At 42.5% G+C, this 17,347-nt stretch overlaps 1 protein-coding gene across 1 annotated transcript; it reads left to right on the top strand.

Annotated features, from left to right (window-relative positions):
• Positions 1-995: 995 nt before the first annotated feature.
• Positions 996-14,828, top strand: LOC306926284 (putative ATP-dependent RNA helicase DDX59; the record flags this gene model as incomplete). The annotated part of the gene is made up of 10 exons (XM_079505552.1): positions 996-1,096; positions 1,450-1,699; positions 2,961-3,279; positions 3,599-3,974; positions 5,155-5,337; positions 6,670-6,759; positions 8,402-8,575; positions 11,515-11,667; positions 12,869-12,997; positions 14,568-14,828. The coding sequence occupies exons 2-10, from the start codon at positions 1,456-1,458 to the stop codon at positions 14,826-14,828; spliced, it is 1,929 nt and encodes a 642-aa protein (XP_079361678.1). The 5' UTR covers positions 996-1,096; positions 1,450-1,455.
• Positions 14,829-17,347: the final 2,519 nt, after the last annotated feature.

Here is a 17,347-nt window from a genome sequence, read left to right as displayed (position 1 = left end):
GCTAAATGCCTAAATTGTATATTGTAAAGATATTCAACAAAGTATAGGCCTACTATAAAACTAATTGACATGAAAACGTTTGAGAACCGCTGCTTTACAGTATGCATGTGGTACATGCATTACATTACAGATGTGTGACAAATAAGGAGGATGCAGCTAGTACCTCTGGACACCCACCCACGGACCCCCATTTGAAAAGATAAGCCAGTTACCCCATGAGTTTTATTTTATTTTTTATTGATCTAGCAGTGAGTGATTTAACTACTTTCAGTTCAAGGACCCACGTACAGTTTGCCATGCATTATGCTACAATAAATATCCTTTCGTTCCATTTATACACTCTCTGAGTAACAGACCAATACGGGTCCATTTGGTTCCTAACTATTACTAATAGCCTATCATTCACCCGGGGACCCCCTTTAGCCCTTCTTCACAAATTGTTCCAACCCAACTCCCTTGGGAAACAAAAATGTCCAAATTTCATTATACTTTAAGTAGCATGTGATGTGTCAAACTAGGGGGTTTTCATGATTCTGAAACTATTGCAAGCATTAGTTTTGCACAAAAAATGACCATAGCCGTCATCACAAATGTGATGAGGTCAGCACATTTGGGCACATTTGGGCAAGTGGCTATGGCCAGATTTAGCCCAAGGAGGGTTTTCGTGCAAAACTATTGCTTGGGATGGATTCAGCATCATGAAAACCCCCTAGTTTGACACGTCACATGCTACTTAAAGTATAATGAAATTTGGGGAATTTTGCCTTATATTGGTTGATAATGGTACCCCAACTTTCAGCAGCTGTCACAAAGTTTCCCAAGGGAGTTGGGTTGGAACAAATGTATATGTTACAGTAGACACCTTTATGAACACATTTGTGAAGAAAGCTAGTGGTATTATATCATTCAAACTACAATATGACTACAATACCCATCGGCATCAAGCGAAGCACTACGTCATCAACGTGCGCTGGACCGGTGCTTGTTTGTTTTGATGAACGTCTGGAAAGAAAATTAGAAGAAAGCGGCTGAATATAATGTCGTGTGTTATATTGTTGCGTTAATTGATCTTTCACTGCATTCCAGAAACTATCCGGTAGGTTTACATTAAAACATTTGACAGCGGCCTGGGCCGTGGCTCAGCGGTCCAGGCACCTTGGCTGGTAACCCAGTCTGGCAGTGTGCCGCGGGTTCGACTCCCGATCCCGACGGCCTTTACTGCATGTCATCCCCCCATCTCTCTTCCCATTTCCTGTCAGCCTACTGTCTGTCCCTCCATAAAAAATATAAAATAAAGGCGAAAGCCACAAAAGAAAACATAAAAAAAAAAAACATTTGACAGCCGCGAACTTCGGCCTAAACATTCTAACTGCGTGATTTCTACTGTAGCTAAAATGTAATAATAATAATAATAATAACACTGTCATTGATCTCTGTCTGTGCTAACAGAACACCATGTTTATGCCGAGAGCCCGGAAAGTGAAGAGACCCGCCGAGGTCCCAGCACAACGTCCTACTATAAAGAAGGTCAAGGTGGGTCCTCCTCCAGGAGAGAGGGAGACCCCCGTCCAAAGCTCCACTGGAGCCCCTCTGGACCACGAGGAAGATCTGGACCACGAGGAAGAGCGCACAGATGTGAACCTGACAACAGAACAGACAGCAGCAGCACCACCACCTGTTACAGACAGTGGTGGACAAAGTATTTGCATATTTTATTTGTTACTGTGGACGACACCATGATAAAGCATTACACTTTAGTTACACTTTTGAGTTACACTATTGAGTTGTGCTTGAAATGTACTGTAATTCTCCATTCTGTTAATACATCTTTCAATCAATCAATCAAACTTGTTTACAACACCACCACCATTTTTAATTCATTCAGAACCACCACAATGTAGAAAAATAATACCAGTATTCACATTAAAAATCACACCCGTGTGAACTGAGTGGTGCAACTACACATTTAATGTGGCATATGTTATAGTTACTGTACATTAGAACCAGGAAAGCATCTGTGTCATAAGTACTCTCCGCAAACAAATTATATAAGGTATTTGTATCTATTCCTCTACATGTCCCTAAGGTATTTCTATGTAATTCAGGGTCTTTTGATTTTTCCATATCGTCTTCTAAAGTGAAATATCTCCAATCTGATCTTTTGCCACTATGCCTAACATCTGTTGAGGAATAACTATAAAGATTGATTATATAGAGATTGATTCACTCTGACGTGATATCTGTGATGTCAGTGACGTCACATACTAACCATAGCAACCATGCTCGTTTTTTTGGTTGCTAACCATAGCAACCATGCTCATTTTTTCGGTACGACTACGAACAAACACGGGTACACAGGTACAAAGCCAGTTGTTGGAGTGGTTTGCACCAAAAAAGTGGGGGTGGCAGTGGGTCAGGAGTTAGAGTGGCTGTCCTTGGAATCCGAAGGTTTCAGGTTCGATTCCCTCCCTCCCTAACTGCAGAGCAACCCTAACTGCTCCCGATGAGCAGGTTGGTACCTTGCCTTGCATAGTTTACTCCACCATCGGTGTGTGTCTGTGTGAATGGGTGAATGTGAAGTAGGCTACATTGTAATGTAAAGTGCTTCGAATAAAATATAAATGCAGTCCACTCCATTTACCATTTACTGTAAAAAAAAGTATTGGCATCAACATGTATTTAAAGTAGCAATAGTGTTCAAAATGTAAACAAATGTATATAAATATATAAATGTAGATCGGCTATTTTCAAATGGGGGTTAATGTATGTTTTGTAATAATAATAATCAAAATCTACAAAGTAACTAGTAACAAAGGTTTTCAAATAATTGTAGCGGAGAAAAAAGTACAATATTACAATACATTTTAAAATACTTCATTAAAGTAAAACAATCCTCAAATGTGTACTTAAGTGCACTACTTGAGGACATGTACTTAGTTACTTTCCACCACTGGTTACAGACACAGCATCTGTGAAAGAGAGCCAACCATGTGAGGACGGTGAAAGGGGGTCGTCGTCAGATGACAGTGAGGAGGATGAAGATGACGACGATGATGAGGAGGAGGAACCGGTCAAGTCGTTCAGGAAGAGCCAGAGGTGGCCCCAGCCCGGGGAGCCGGCGTGCGTGATGTGCGGCCGCTACGGGGAGTACATCTGTGACAGCACGGACAACGACGTGTGCAGCCTGGAGTGCAAGGCCAAGCACCTGGCCCAGATGGGGCTGGGGACCGGGGCGGACGCGTTTGACCGCAAACACAGAACGGAGCACGACAATGTATCGCAGAGATTTTAATTTAATGTGAAATTGTCCCCTCTGGATTTGGTTCAGCTGCAAATTCAGTATTCCCTTATACTAAAACCAGTAAAGAGTGCATTTGATTCGCAAAATTAGCAGATCTCCAATCTCACAAGCTTGTAGATCGTACATGTTTTGTGACCCCCCAGAATAGGGATGCTGGGGATTCAAGTGCTTAACAACAGTGACATTTTAAGTTTTAAGCATATTTTGATTATCGCGATAATATCGTTAATCTCTTATTATTTTTTGCCACAATAATCGTGACGTGTCATTGTCATATCGTCCCATCCCTAATGACAGGACTGCAGAACCAGCCGTGGACCCAGACCCCGGCGGCGGCTCCTCGTCTGACACCCTTCAAACCGCCGTCTACTCCTACAGAGAGGACCCCTTCATCTCCGGGCTGACGGAGGCCCAGGTGCAGCGAGTGAAGCAGGAGCTGGGCATCTCCACCCAGGGCACGGACGTGAGCAGACCCATCGTGGAGTTTCAGCACTGCGGCTTCCCCGACACGCTGGCCGGCAACCTGAAGAAGGCGGGCTACGAGGCCCCGACGCCCGTCCAGATGCAGATGGTGCCGGTGGGTCTGTCGGGCCGGGACGTGATTGCCAGCGCCGAGACGGGGTCGGGGAAGACCGTGGCGTTTCTGCTGCCGGTGTTGCTGAGGGCACTGGAGGTACAGGATTATATAATAATATTATTGTTACAGACCTTTTACTGTTCTTACACCTTTGACCAGGACAGGTTTGCCACTTATTATAGTAATGACCTTTTGCCTTACCGTTACATAATGTCTGTCCTGTATAACCCCACAGGGATCAATAAAGTTCCTGTCTTATCAATATCTTATCTTCTAAATCAATGCATGGGAACCGTTCTTGGCCACAGTGGAGGAGAAGAGTTTTATTCATTCATTTCAGTCTCAAATGTTGCTAATCCCCCTTATTAAATCTTATCTTATATTATCTTATTAAAATGAATCAGTCACTTTGAATAGTAAAAAGAGCAGGCTTGTTTAATTTCTTCACGATCATTAGACTGCATTTCTCATCAGTATTGGTGCTGGTTTGAGAAAATAAATTCAAATAATGCACTCATCCTTGGGGATGTGAAATTCAGAATAATACTAAGAAATGAAGAAAACATAAATATAAATGCCTAGAGATGGGCTTGAACCCAAATACTTTAATCGTGTTTGTTAGAGCAGTATTCTCTCAGTCTCTTGAGTCCTCGCACCATTTGTGGAGAAAGTAAAGTTGGTGGAAATCAGTTCAATTTGATCCTCTAGTGTCTAGTCCAGCTGCAGCTGCCCCCCCCCCCCCCCCCCCCCCCCATGGAAAAACAACAATGATTAATTCACAAGGAGAGGTCTATTTTTAGCTTTTGTAATCTGTGCAACCTCAAATTTCAACAAACAATTAATTGTCTTTCTCAGCTATTGAGAAGTGAACTTTAAAATGAAGTTGGAAGTTTGGAACTAAAACTTAAACAATCGTGGAATTTGGAATTTGACTGCATGAAATGTTTTGATTTACTTTGCTTGGGAAGTTCAAGTTTGTAACAGAAATAGGCTGAGGGCTACTTTCAGTCTTGCTTTTATTTTGTACTTTATCTCGTACCATGATGAATCTTAAATATTCACATCTTAAAACTGTCTTAAATTGTCAATTAGGCAAACTAGTGTTGTGTGTCTTATTGTTTTATTACCGGTATATGTAGTTATTAGTATTTCTCCTGGGAAGAGCAGAGAACATGTGTTCTCTGCGTATTATGTTTATCCAGAAATGATGTGTACGGTAGAAATGAGTGTGATTCTCAACATTAAGTCCAGCTCTGCCTCTCGCTGTTCTCCATAGAGTCCAGTAAGCACAGCGGGTCGCCCTGTGGCACTGATTCTGACCCCCACCAGGGAGCTGGCCATCCAGATAGAAAGGCAGGCCAAGGAGCTGGTGGTGGGCGTGCCCAACATGAGGACAGCCCTGCTGGTTGGGGGCATGCCCCTGCCCCCTCAACTTCACCGGCTGAAACGCACCATCAACGTACGGTCACTCATTCTGCCCTAACACTTTTTTGTCTCTTTTATTGGTTATTAACTTATGACTGTGTGTGTGTGTGTGTGTGTGTGTGTGTGTGTGTGTGTGTGTGTGTGTGTGTGTGTGTGTGTGTGTGTGTGTGCGTGTGCGTGTGCGCGCGTAATCCCGGCTCCATACTGGCAATTTGCAATACTAAACCATTTAATTTCATTTAGAACTCAAGCTGTAGTTAAAAAATCACACCCGTGTGAACTGAGTGGTGTAAGGTTTTATATAGCATGATCAGCTGTGGTCTGACGTAATGTCTGACGTAATTAAATCACACAAAATATGTTAAGTAAAAAAAGCTATCATTTTTGATAAATGTATGTATCACACCCGGATGTGATTTCACAACTGGCTTTTTTTGCGCAGAGAAAATGACCACGGTTGCTACGGTCATCCAGTTCACCCGGGTGTGATTTAATTACGTCAGAAATTATTTTGAACATAGCAACCATGGTCATTTTTTTATGCACACAAAAGCCAGTTGTAGGAGTGGTTTACACCACTCAAAAAAATCAATCAATCAAAAATGAAGTGAGGGGCGCTAATATATTAAAGTCTAACTCATGTTGATTAGGTGATGTAATGGTGATGTAAAACAAAAGGTGCCATTAACAATAAAGAGGCAATATGACGTAATGAGGCACATGACGTACATTTTCCCTTCATTGTCAATGGCTTTTACAAAACAAACATTGAACTAAAGACAAACATTAAACCTGTGTATAGGAGGGGCTCAAAAATAGCACGGCTGCTAATGTAATGAAAAAGTTGGCAAAAGGGCCTTTCTGTGTGGAGTTTGCATGTTCTCCTTGTGTCCCCTAGGCTAGGCAGGTACCCTCACATAAACATGCAGTAATCCTGGTCTCTAAACTACGTACCCCTGGCCAGCCTGATGGAGGGGAAAATAACTGGTCAGAATAACGTGTTCCTTCCACGCGCTACGTCCGGCCAGGGAGAGTCTCCCCTGTCAGGTGAAAAGAAGCAGCTTGGACTCCTCGTGCATATAAGGAAACATGAGGTCAGTCCGCTGCCCCCCCCTAGGTTGGCAGAGGAAGTGTAGCGCCCAGGATTACATTAGATAATTGACACTGGGTGAAAAGAATGGGTTGCAAAATCGTGGGATAAAAATTTAGTTAAAACAAAAAAAAGATGGAAAAAGTGCAATAGAATTAGTTTACCAAATTAAAGATGGGACATTTTAAGCTTAAACAAACCGGATGACAAGGATTTCACTGTTCCGTCCTTTTTGTCATCATCCTCTGGTTAACCTTTGAAGTCTCTCCCTTCCAGGTTGTCATAGCAACGCCTGGGCGGCTACTTGAGGTGCTGAAGCAGGGGGCGGTGAAGCTGGATGGAGTGAAGGTGGTGGTGGTTGATGAGGTATGGACATTATGTTAATTTCGTGATATCACACGTCATTATTGCAAAATAAATCCTAACGAGGTGAATGATGCAGGGCTAGATATCCTGGGAAGCCCAGAGAAATGTATGTTTATAGGCAGGGGTTCTTGCCATCAGTCATCCTGACTGATACCAGGTCAGGCCTGTCCTGGTATCTGGCCTCTTCCAGGTCCCTTGTTCCGCTCTGGGGCCCCTAAATTGTTCAGGGTACCTGGTTTTTGAGGGGCGCTAGCCCTTCCGATGTCCAGCTTTGAGGGTTTGTGTAAACACAAACATTGAAGACAATGAAGAATCCTATGCGCAGGTTTGAGTGTTCGTGTAAACACAAACATTGAAGACAAGAGTGAGGACGTAAATTGTGATTGGCCGGAATGAGATGATGTATGATGATAAGAGCACCCCTCACTTCACACGGGTGTGATTTCTATATTTAACCGATGACATGCCACCACCATTGGCGGCGCTCTGGAGCCAGTGCTAACAGAATGCACGAAGAAGACCCCGTGATTTGCTACCGTGAACCGGAAGTCACCGTCAGTCCTCTTCTCTAGTTAGAAATGCTATATGCTAACCGGGAGGTTGTCATATCTTTGAGGGGCGCTAGCCCCTCCTATATACAGCTTTTGTCCACACACGTCTCAATATTTGCCACTGACAATGAAAGGGGAAATTTGGTCGAATGTCCGCCAAATATGACATACATTTTGTCCTCACACATCTCAATATTTTGCCATTGACAATGAAAGGAGAATTGGATCAAAATGTCTGCCAAATATGACGTAAATTTGTGGCAACAGAAACATTAAAGGCAATTGACAATGAAGGGAAAATTTACGTCATATGTATAGACGAGCAAATCGGCTAACCAATCACATAAATTCAGTTCATGAGATGATGTATGATTATGTATAATGATAAGAGCGCCCCTCACTTCACACGGGTGTGATTGTTTTTATTGAGCTCCTACCATTGTCCCTCACCCCGTATCACCTCTTTCTGAGCCTCTAAAAGCCACGAAAGATCGTGTGTGCGCCAGTCCACCAGGTGGCACTCATTGTGTTAAATTCAAGAACCGCCCCAGTGTGCAGTCCGTGGGGAAAAAATGCAGGCAAGCTTTTTTGGGGTGAGCCTTCCGGTTACCCTTAGTAGTACATTACAGTATAAAATAGATCAAATAAACAACAATTAATAGACAGGATACCACTGATATGGTTGACTGTACGCCATTTTCTTTTCAGATGTTTTCCATGAGCATTTCATCATCTTACTGTTCTATTCTATAGTATGCAGTGTTACTGAGCAGCATGGGTGGGAGGGTTGAGGGTTTTCTTTTGCTTTTTGACTTTGTATTTTTTCTTTCCTCCTTTTTTGTTTTCTATAAAAGAAAAATGTATTTCATATCATAATGTTTGTGTAACAATTTATAATCTGTTCTCAATAAAAACCTATTTGGCAAAAAAAATTAATATACACCATCAACAATCAATACAAATAGACTATTAAAATCTGTACATTGCATCATGCATCAAGTTAAGTTGAATCTGGCATCCCTGTTTGGGACTTGCCATTATATAGTTGAAAATTGTCATGTAATGTTTTTATGTGTTGTTGTCTTCCGCAGGCAGACACGATGTTGAAAATGGGATTCCAGCAGCAAGTTATGGCTGCCCGCCTGACCCGTGACGCTGTGGGCATCACCATCGGGGAGAAGAACCAGCCCTGTGCCAACGTCAGGCAGATCCTTCTCTGGGTGGAAGAACCCTCCAAGAAGAAGAAGCTGTTTGAGATCCTCAATGTATGTTACACACCGTGGTGTGTTCTACCATGTTTCACTATATATACACACTAGTATACCAAGGGCTGTCACCATAAAAATGTAGCTTGACGATTATTTGCCATCCATATAATTGTGATTAACGATTTGCATTCAACATTGGAACGTTACAATTTGTATTTATTATTTTCTTTTAGGCTTTGTAATCAGAAATTGCACATAGGGCAGACATGACAAATAACTTAAATATACAAAGAAATCACTGACACATTTCATATAATATAATATAATCTTTTCATTGACAGTACATTATCAAACGTCTTTAAAAAAAACCCACTGGTTACATGCTACTCCAGTAAATACTTGGACACAGACCAGATCATTAGAGCTTTGCCACCGTCTTTGAATACCTACTGTACATGCTTTGATCACAGTTATGAAACTGTGCCAAAAACAAACAAAGTCATTTATTCACCTTTCCAACAACAGTGTTTCACATTATATCTTTATGGGGTAGAGAGGCCGCTTGGGAAGCAGAAGGTCCCAGCAGGTTCGATGCCCGCCCCCAGAAATGTGTACTGTAAACTGTAACTGCTCCCTGGTGCACTCAAGTCTGACCACTTGGGCAGCAATCAGTTGATTTGGGTGAAGGTGAAATTGGAATTTCTCCCACGGGAACAAATGGGCCTAATTACTGTATAATCAAGAAACTGCCTAATATAATACAACCTTCTGTTCTGCTTATTTGCCACTGTGTGCAGTGTTACCGGAATGCCGACATCTTTACAAGTCACTAGACATGGCTGAATAATTGAGTCACTGTTGGCTAAAATGCATTGTGCGGTAAGAAAAGTCATGGAGGTCATTTCATTTGGAAATCAATCTCTATTTGGCTAGTGTTACCGGAATGCTGTGCTCTAGGCACCTTGCTGGGAGAAGCTTTCAGCAAGGCAGATCTACAAGCTCATAGCGCGCCACCGAGTGGCGCGCTACGAGCTTGTAGGTCTGCTATTCTTTGTAGATTTTACCAGTTGGGAATGAAACTATTGACACCACAGTCACAAGCTTGGCTTGAGATTCAGTAGACTACTATTGCGGTCCATTGTGTAAAAGTAGTACTCTTGTCAGCCACAGACCGTAATTAGCAACTATCCTTGACAAAATTCCAAGATTAGTTCTAACTTTGTCTTATCCATCATTCTGTGGGGGTGGGGGTAGATGTCAGTTTGTTTTCAACCAATGGGAACACATTCAGTAAAAAGAAACAGATGTTTGTTTTCCTTTTTGATTTTGCCTCTGGCTGCACCAAGCCCCCAGTGAGGCTCTCCAACGTTGAGGCGTTCGGCAACTTCGGCCCTAGTGGTAAGAGCAGGGACTGCAGGCGGACCCTTGGAGTTATGACGAGGAAACCCCGTGCATCTGGGCTTTAACCTTAGAGTATATATGAAGCTTTAACATTGAGCGCTCGTTTGCACTTCCGCATTTTGGACACCAAATTTTGGTGTCCTTTGTCCAAATGCGGAAGTAGACTGTTCTTCCAAAACGCCACTGAGCAACTTCCACTGAAATGAATAGCGGGGGGTGGGGCTATCACTCCGGTTCAGTCTCTATCCTTTTAATACTCTATGGGGACACCACCTTTTTTGTGATGATACAGGAACTCTGTTTGGCGCCTCCCCTTTCTAAGTCCACTTCCTCCCGGGGTGGTCTCCTGTGTTTATTCCTACTAACAACATTTCATGTTTATGGCAGTGGTGCTGACAGATTCGGCTGTTAGCACTTAGCAGAATCTGTCTTGAGACATTTAGCTTTCGACTGGTAGATGTCTCATTTTGGAATGAAAGCCTGTCACTGTTTTGACAACATGGAATCTGTTCCATGAAGAAAGCCGGCCCTTAATTTTGATTTGAATTTCAAACCGAGACTGGCTACTCGGTGAGCCTCGACATCCATCGCAACTGGGCCTGGAATTGAATCAACTGGCTGCGAGTGGAGGGAATTCCTGACGCGCCAAACACCAGCCTCTACTACTGGACCATATTTAGACAGCCGTTACTGCAGCCCTAAACCCCCCCCCCCCCCTACCCTCCCCTACCACCCTTGTCCAGAGGAAATGGGTGGGCCCTGAGCCATGGCCTCTGTCCAGGAAATCATCCAGCAACGGCTCGTACCCTTTCTACAGCACGGTGGAACAGGAAGGGCCTGTTTCATACACCCCAGTGGATAAATGACATTAGATCATATGTGTGAGTAACCAGAGCCGTTGTACCACATGGAGGGGACATGGGTATACGGAGAGTTTCACATTCTAAGCTTTCATTCGGACCAAAGGTTATGAAATTGGCCACAAGTCTGATTCTGAATCATAGACAAAACATGCAAACCTCTCACCCAGATTGGTGTAAAGAAATGTTTAAGGGACCATTCCATCTATCACATACACATAGTAGACAATCTTTCCCTTAATGTCCTTTTTTTTCTTTTTCTTTTCTTTTTTAATTGAAAAAGTCCCTAGACAATCATTGAGTCACTGTTGGCTAAAATGCATTGTGCGGTTAGAAAGGTCTCGGAGGGCATTTCATTTGGAAATCAATCTCTTCACCAGGGGCTGTATTTGGCTAGACTTTTCAGATCATTACACACTTTAAAATGGGTTGAAATCGAGCACTAACACAAGGTTAATACTGTACTGAAATAAATGGAATACATGCAATGGCGTGTTAAAAATTAAAACGAACCACAATATGCCTTGGGAAATGATTAGCAGTAATTGTCAAGTATACCGTAAGTCAGAGTCAACAGTCTGATGCCAGACCACTGGTATGGTCTTAAAAAAATTGACCGTGGTGCCTCAATGGCTCATCATAAAGTGTGTGTGCTGACCACACAATCGCATGAATACCCCCGGGTGAGAATGTGGCTTTCAAGACGCGTGTTTTCTCCCTTCTCTGACCTTTCAGGACAGGAAGTTGTACCAGCCTCCGGTGGTGGTGTTTGTGGACTGCAAGCTGGGGGCAGACTTGCTGTGCGAGGCCGTCGCCAAGGTGATGGAGCTCAACGTCGTGGCCATCCACTCTGACAAGACTCAGTGGGAACGTAACCGCATCCTCAAGGTGAGGCCACCGGCAGCCATGACACGGACCATAAAACAACAAGACAGGAACATGGCTCAAGTACAGCCAGCCAACCACATTACCCTGGCATCCATACTTTGAGTAGATTTTCAACTCTTTCCATTGTGAGCTTACATGGCAATTTATTTTTTCTTTCTTTGTCATACAGTACAATGACATACTGCATATAGGGCGTATGCATATTAAGTGGTTAATGCAACATGTTAATGCAACATGTCACTAGTGTTTAATGCAACATGTGTACATATCTCTACATATCTCTGCCACAATTATCTTTAGAATAATTACGCCTTACAGTATTGTACTTTGAAGCCATACAGTGCAATTTTATTTTTGTTTTGCATAGATTCATTCATTCAAGTTTTGTTTGTTCTCGAAATTACACTGAATAATCAAACTCATTTTCAGTGTCGTCGAGTAATACAATTTACAATTTACAATTTAGGCATTTAGCAGACGCTCTTAATCCAGAGCGACAATATCATATAGAAAAAAAACATCACAATACATCAGGAAAAGAAAAACAAAATATATACATGTGAATTACATAGGTTTACAAATAAAAAGCTAAGACAAATTTCAAAACGACTCAAAGGTACCAATGTGGTCAGTTTCAATGTCGTTTGCAGGTCATTCCATGTATTAGGGCCACAGAAGCCAAAAGCAGATCTACCGAGTTCAGAGCTAACTTTTGGTTAGATGATCCCAGTAGGAATTTGACATTTGTTGTGAGGACCATGTTTTGTCCAATGGGGTAGAAGAACTCTGCAGTCAGGCAGATGTTGTGAATATTAATTTGTATTTCCATAAGTCATTTGTGGTATAAATACATAAAGGTACTTATATTTTGCACAAATAATATTAGAGTGGCTGGTAGGTAGAGTGGCCGGATGGGAACCACAAGGTTTCCAGTTTGATCTCAGGCTACCCCAGAGTTAGTAGTGTCCTTGAGCAAGACTCTGAACCCCTAATTACTCCCGCAGGTTGGTGCCTTGCATGGTTTCCGACGCCATCGGTGTATGAATGTGTGTGTGTGAATGTAATGCACAATCCATGTAAAAGCGATTTGGATAAAAGCGCTACATAAATGCACCATTTAATGTAAAAATGTCATTGTTAATTGTCTACAAACCATTTAGTGCTCTGAACATGTGGTGTCTTGCTGTGCTTGTGTGCTCAGGGTCTTCTAGAGGGGGACTTTGAGGTGGTGGTCAGCACTGGAGTGCTGGGCAGAGGACTGGACCTGGTCAATGTTAAAGTGGTGGTCAACTTCGACATGCCTCCCAGTATGGATGAGTATGTTCACCAGGTAGGTTCTACCTCTGTAGGTGGTTTGCTAATCTGAGTTCCCAGAAGTTTTATTTTTCGCCACTAGTGGTTTTCTAATGTTGTGTCCAAGGCACGCTCAAAGGTCAACTAAACATCTCAAGGTACAGCTCTATTTAAAATGTGTTATCACTCTTTAAAGGTTTATTTGTATATTGTTTATTTGTTTATTGTATTTACTAGTGCCAAATAAAAAGTTCAAAATATTTTTTTGTTTATGGATTTTAATAATGTGCATTTATATTGGAAATGATTGTGTACAAACTACTCGTATAGTAAACAATACAATAATTAATCTATTTTTGTATACTGCAAATAATGCAATAATAATGTGTGGTTGTCACATATATAATCCCAATGCATACCTGGACTCTCACTCTGTTTGGGAACCACTATGCAATATTATCTTTCAGTCAGCAGCAGTGACTGTAAAAAACGTTTACAGTCAGAATCTCTTCAGTGACCAAATACAATTAGCATAGATGGAGCATACTGTATGTTGACATTTGTCACAGGGACATACTGTATATTGGCCAATATTGAGTTGCACAGCCAGTGTTCAAGTTACACGATGACTTTCAGGAGAGCCCTGTTTCCCTGGGTTGGGAGCCTGGGGTGGTACAGTACTGTACAGTACAGTGTTGTCACGCATACATGACGTACTGTAAGTTGCATCCCATAACCATTACCCACGCCACGGCTGTACAACGACATACAAATATAGTATGGGGTCCTGACTCCTTTTATTTTCTATACTAACCTTTCATCCTGGCGTCCCTATTTTATCTATTTTTCATTGTAGGCGAACATTTTCAAATGCATATACTTAAAATAAATGCCCAAACGTTCAAAAATATCGTATCTACAATTACACAACGTGTCACGTTCTGAGCTTTTAGATTGGCTACTAATGCTATTTGTAATAAAATAAATATGCAGGTATAGGACTTTAATTTTAAACATTCAGCTGGTCACTCTGCTACGGTGGTCGTCAAAGTGGGGTCCAGGGACCTTGAAGGAGTTCCCAAATGGATCTTTACACGTCTATAATCCTGAGAGTTATTGCCACCTTGACATTAAAAAAACATTTGAGAACCACGTATAGGAGCCATAATGTGACAATTGTGACATAATGCCTAGTCTTGTGTTTTATTGGTGACGTAAGGCATGTCACTTTAATGGACAGACACTGCACTGGTAGTAGGTGGTGGGCGTGATCACTGGTGCTTTGGCACTGCCACGCTAAAAACTATCTTATTCACCTGCCGGGCACTATACTACTGTGGGAATTTGGACAGAGAGAGGGGTTGAGCGTGGGAGAGGACGTTTTCTGTTGACCGTCAAATGCAACTTTTAACACCGTAACATCCACGTTTAGGCAATAGTTAAGGCCTGGGAACTGTTGTACCTTTTAACGTGTGTTGTGGAGAATAAATGGTCAAACTATTTTCGTGTGCGTGTCATGTTTAACTCCTCGGCTGGCGACTTTATGAACAGCCGCAACACCACCACCACTGCTCCACTAACCTGTTGTGTACCCCCCCTCTCTCCAGATGGGGAGGGCAGGTCGCCTGGGTCATAGAGGTACGGCCATCACCTTCCTCAACGGCAACAACAAGCGCCTGTTCCTGGATGTAGTGAATAGAGTGAAGCCCACGGGCTCCATCTTGCCCCCGCAGCTCCTCAACTCGCCCCACCTCCACGAGCAGCAGAGGAGGGAGAAACAGAAAGCCAAACCGTGGGCCGATGACCCGCTGGTCACCCCCAACAACCTCATAGACATCATCAGGAAACACGACCGGCGCAAGAAATGACCACCATGTTGACTGTTTACTGGTCAGTGGTTCTCAAAGTTTATTTTCATGTCAAGGACCGCCAAATTGATGTGTTTTTGGCCGCGGACAACCATCTGAAAGGGAAGATTTGAAAATGTTCATAAATAGCAGATGTACAAGCTTTCGAGCCGGGCACGAAGTGACGTGCTGTGAGCTTGTAGATCTTCTATTTTTGAATCGCCAACATAGAAATGGTTACATTTGGGAGTCCTTGGCATGTAAATGTTAAAGATTACTGTATGTAAATGTTTGATTTGTTTTTATTAATAAATTATAAAAATATGACAGATGTATGTGTGTTTTAAACGACAGCAGTGGGCCCAAAGTGCTATGCAATCAACACAGATGACCAAACAAAAATCAAAACCATACAAAATGTAAAACTCATAAATCACAATAAGCCTATAAAAGTTGAGGCAATACAATTTTAAAGTTTAGAAATTGAATGAAAATGGATGTATTCTGCTGTGCCATTACTCTGATAGAATGCAAACTGTTGTAATGATGTTTTAGACAAAATGTTTGAGTATCTATGGTTGAGTATTACAAGATAGCGTTGAGAGTGCTGCCACCTACTGCCTGTCCTATTTACATGAGAGTGCTGCCACCTACTGCCTGTCCTATACATGCAAATCTACACACAATATATCTGAGAATTCAGTTACAGTAGGAATGGGATCATTTTAGACGAGCAGTGTTTGAAATGTATTTATTCAACCAAGAATATGTGTAATGTTTAAGTTCAAATGCATGAGACTGCAAGCTCCGTACAGTAGGTGGCGCCGCAGTGGCAGAATACAACTTGAAGCCAGTGTTGCCAGATTTTGTGAGAATACAACCAAGTGTTGGAAAACAAGACCAAAACAAAAGCTACTATAGGCCACATGAGCACTTAATTATTTGGCTATTTGAAAATAATAGCCAATCTACAATCAACAACACTTGATGTCTGGTAGGGGGCGGGGCTACCTCCCTGGCACAAAACATTTTCAGATGGGGTTCCAACATCAATGACATGGAAATATTTGATAACCACTGGCTTAAATATAAAAATTTAAAAAAAGCTGCAAGCAGCGACACAGGGGCCAAGGAATGCATGAAAATAAACCATAAAGCAAGCAGTTGATCACAATTTAAAAATAACAAAGGAAACTAAAATATAATTCAGACAATCATAAGTCAGAGATGATTCATGTGTTCTGAGAGATGCTACTGACTTCATGTCTTCATGATGTTCCTGAGGGACAATCATATAGTCAGCTAGTAATTACCCAACCCACACAGGTGTGTGATTCGCTGATTCTACTCAAACTATCATCTCAGATTCTCAGTCTAACCTCGGATAAGTCCAAAATCTCCAATAAAGGTGTTATTGTATGCGGGCTAAGTGATCATTTTATGCTATTATGTAGGCCTACCCGCAAAGCCTTGATAGCACATCAGTGAGCTGGATGCAATCCTACCTGGAGGGGAGAGAACAGATGGTGGAGGTGAACGGAACAATGCCCCCCTCCCAGTGAGATGTGGCGTTCCACAAGGAAGCATACTAGGGTCTTTACTGTTCCATGTAAACGAGTGATGATTGAATTTTTTTATTTCACAGTAAGAGCAATGGGTACATTTCAAACGAAAGCACAAGTCAACGACATGACATCAGCTTGTGACTGCAATTTGTTCCTGTTCGCGGATGACTCAGCCGTGCTGGTCTCGGACATGCAGGGATTCAAAAGGCCCTCAGCTCTGACCTCGGTATAATCTGCACCTGGGTGGGCTCACTGATAACAAACTTTCATTACACCTGGGAAAAACTGAATCCATTCTTTCCTGTGATAAAATGGCTACCAAAAGGTCAACCAAAGAACAAGATTCCTGTACAGGATCTCCTCACTGGTCAGGAAAAATACAGCGAAGACCCTAATCCTGTTAGGGCCCTCATACAAGGTATTCCCTTTGACTGCATGCACCTCATGGTACCACATCACCTCAAAGACCCTAAAACAAGGCTCCAGACATCCCAAAACAAACTGGTCAGGCTACTACTTGGCCTCACTCCCAGAGTACAGCCACTTGGGCCTGGTCTACAAGATTCGCTACACCACTAAGATACCCATGTACAAAAATACGTCCTTAATGTCAATGAAGTCCACAATCACAACACCAGAGGGAGTTCCACGGCTCAAAAAGGGGTTAAATTAATTTTGCTACTATGCCACTAAAATGTGGAACGCCCTACGAACAGCTGTTAAGAAATGTGAATCCCTAGACTCCTTCAAAAGACTCCTTCCCGCCCCCCTCCTACTATTTTTCTATACTGTACAATACATGTTTTCCCTGTTTTTCTAACTGTGTATATGATGATTGTCTCCACCAGGCCGAAGGCATGGGGAGAGAGTATGTTTTGCACTCCGTCCGTCCGTCCTTGTGTCCGTCCGTGTGTCCGTCCGTGTGTCCGTCTGTGAACAGCTAATCTCCGGCACCATTAACCCGGTTGATGCCAA

The sequence above is a fragment of the Electrona antarctica genome (assembly GCF_951216825.1).
Source record: "Electrona antarctica genome assembly, chromosome: 7".
NCBI lineage: Eukaryota > Metazoa > Chordata > Actinopteri > Myctophiformes > Myctophidae > Electrona > Electrona antarctica.
This window is presented reverse-complemented; position numbering and strand designations above follow the sequence as displayed.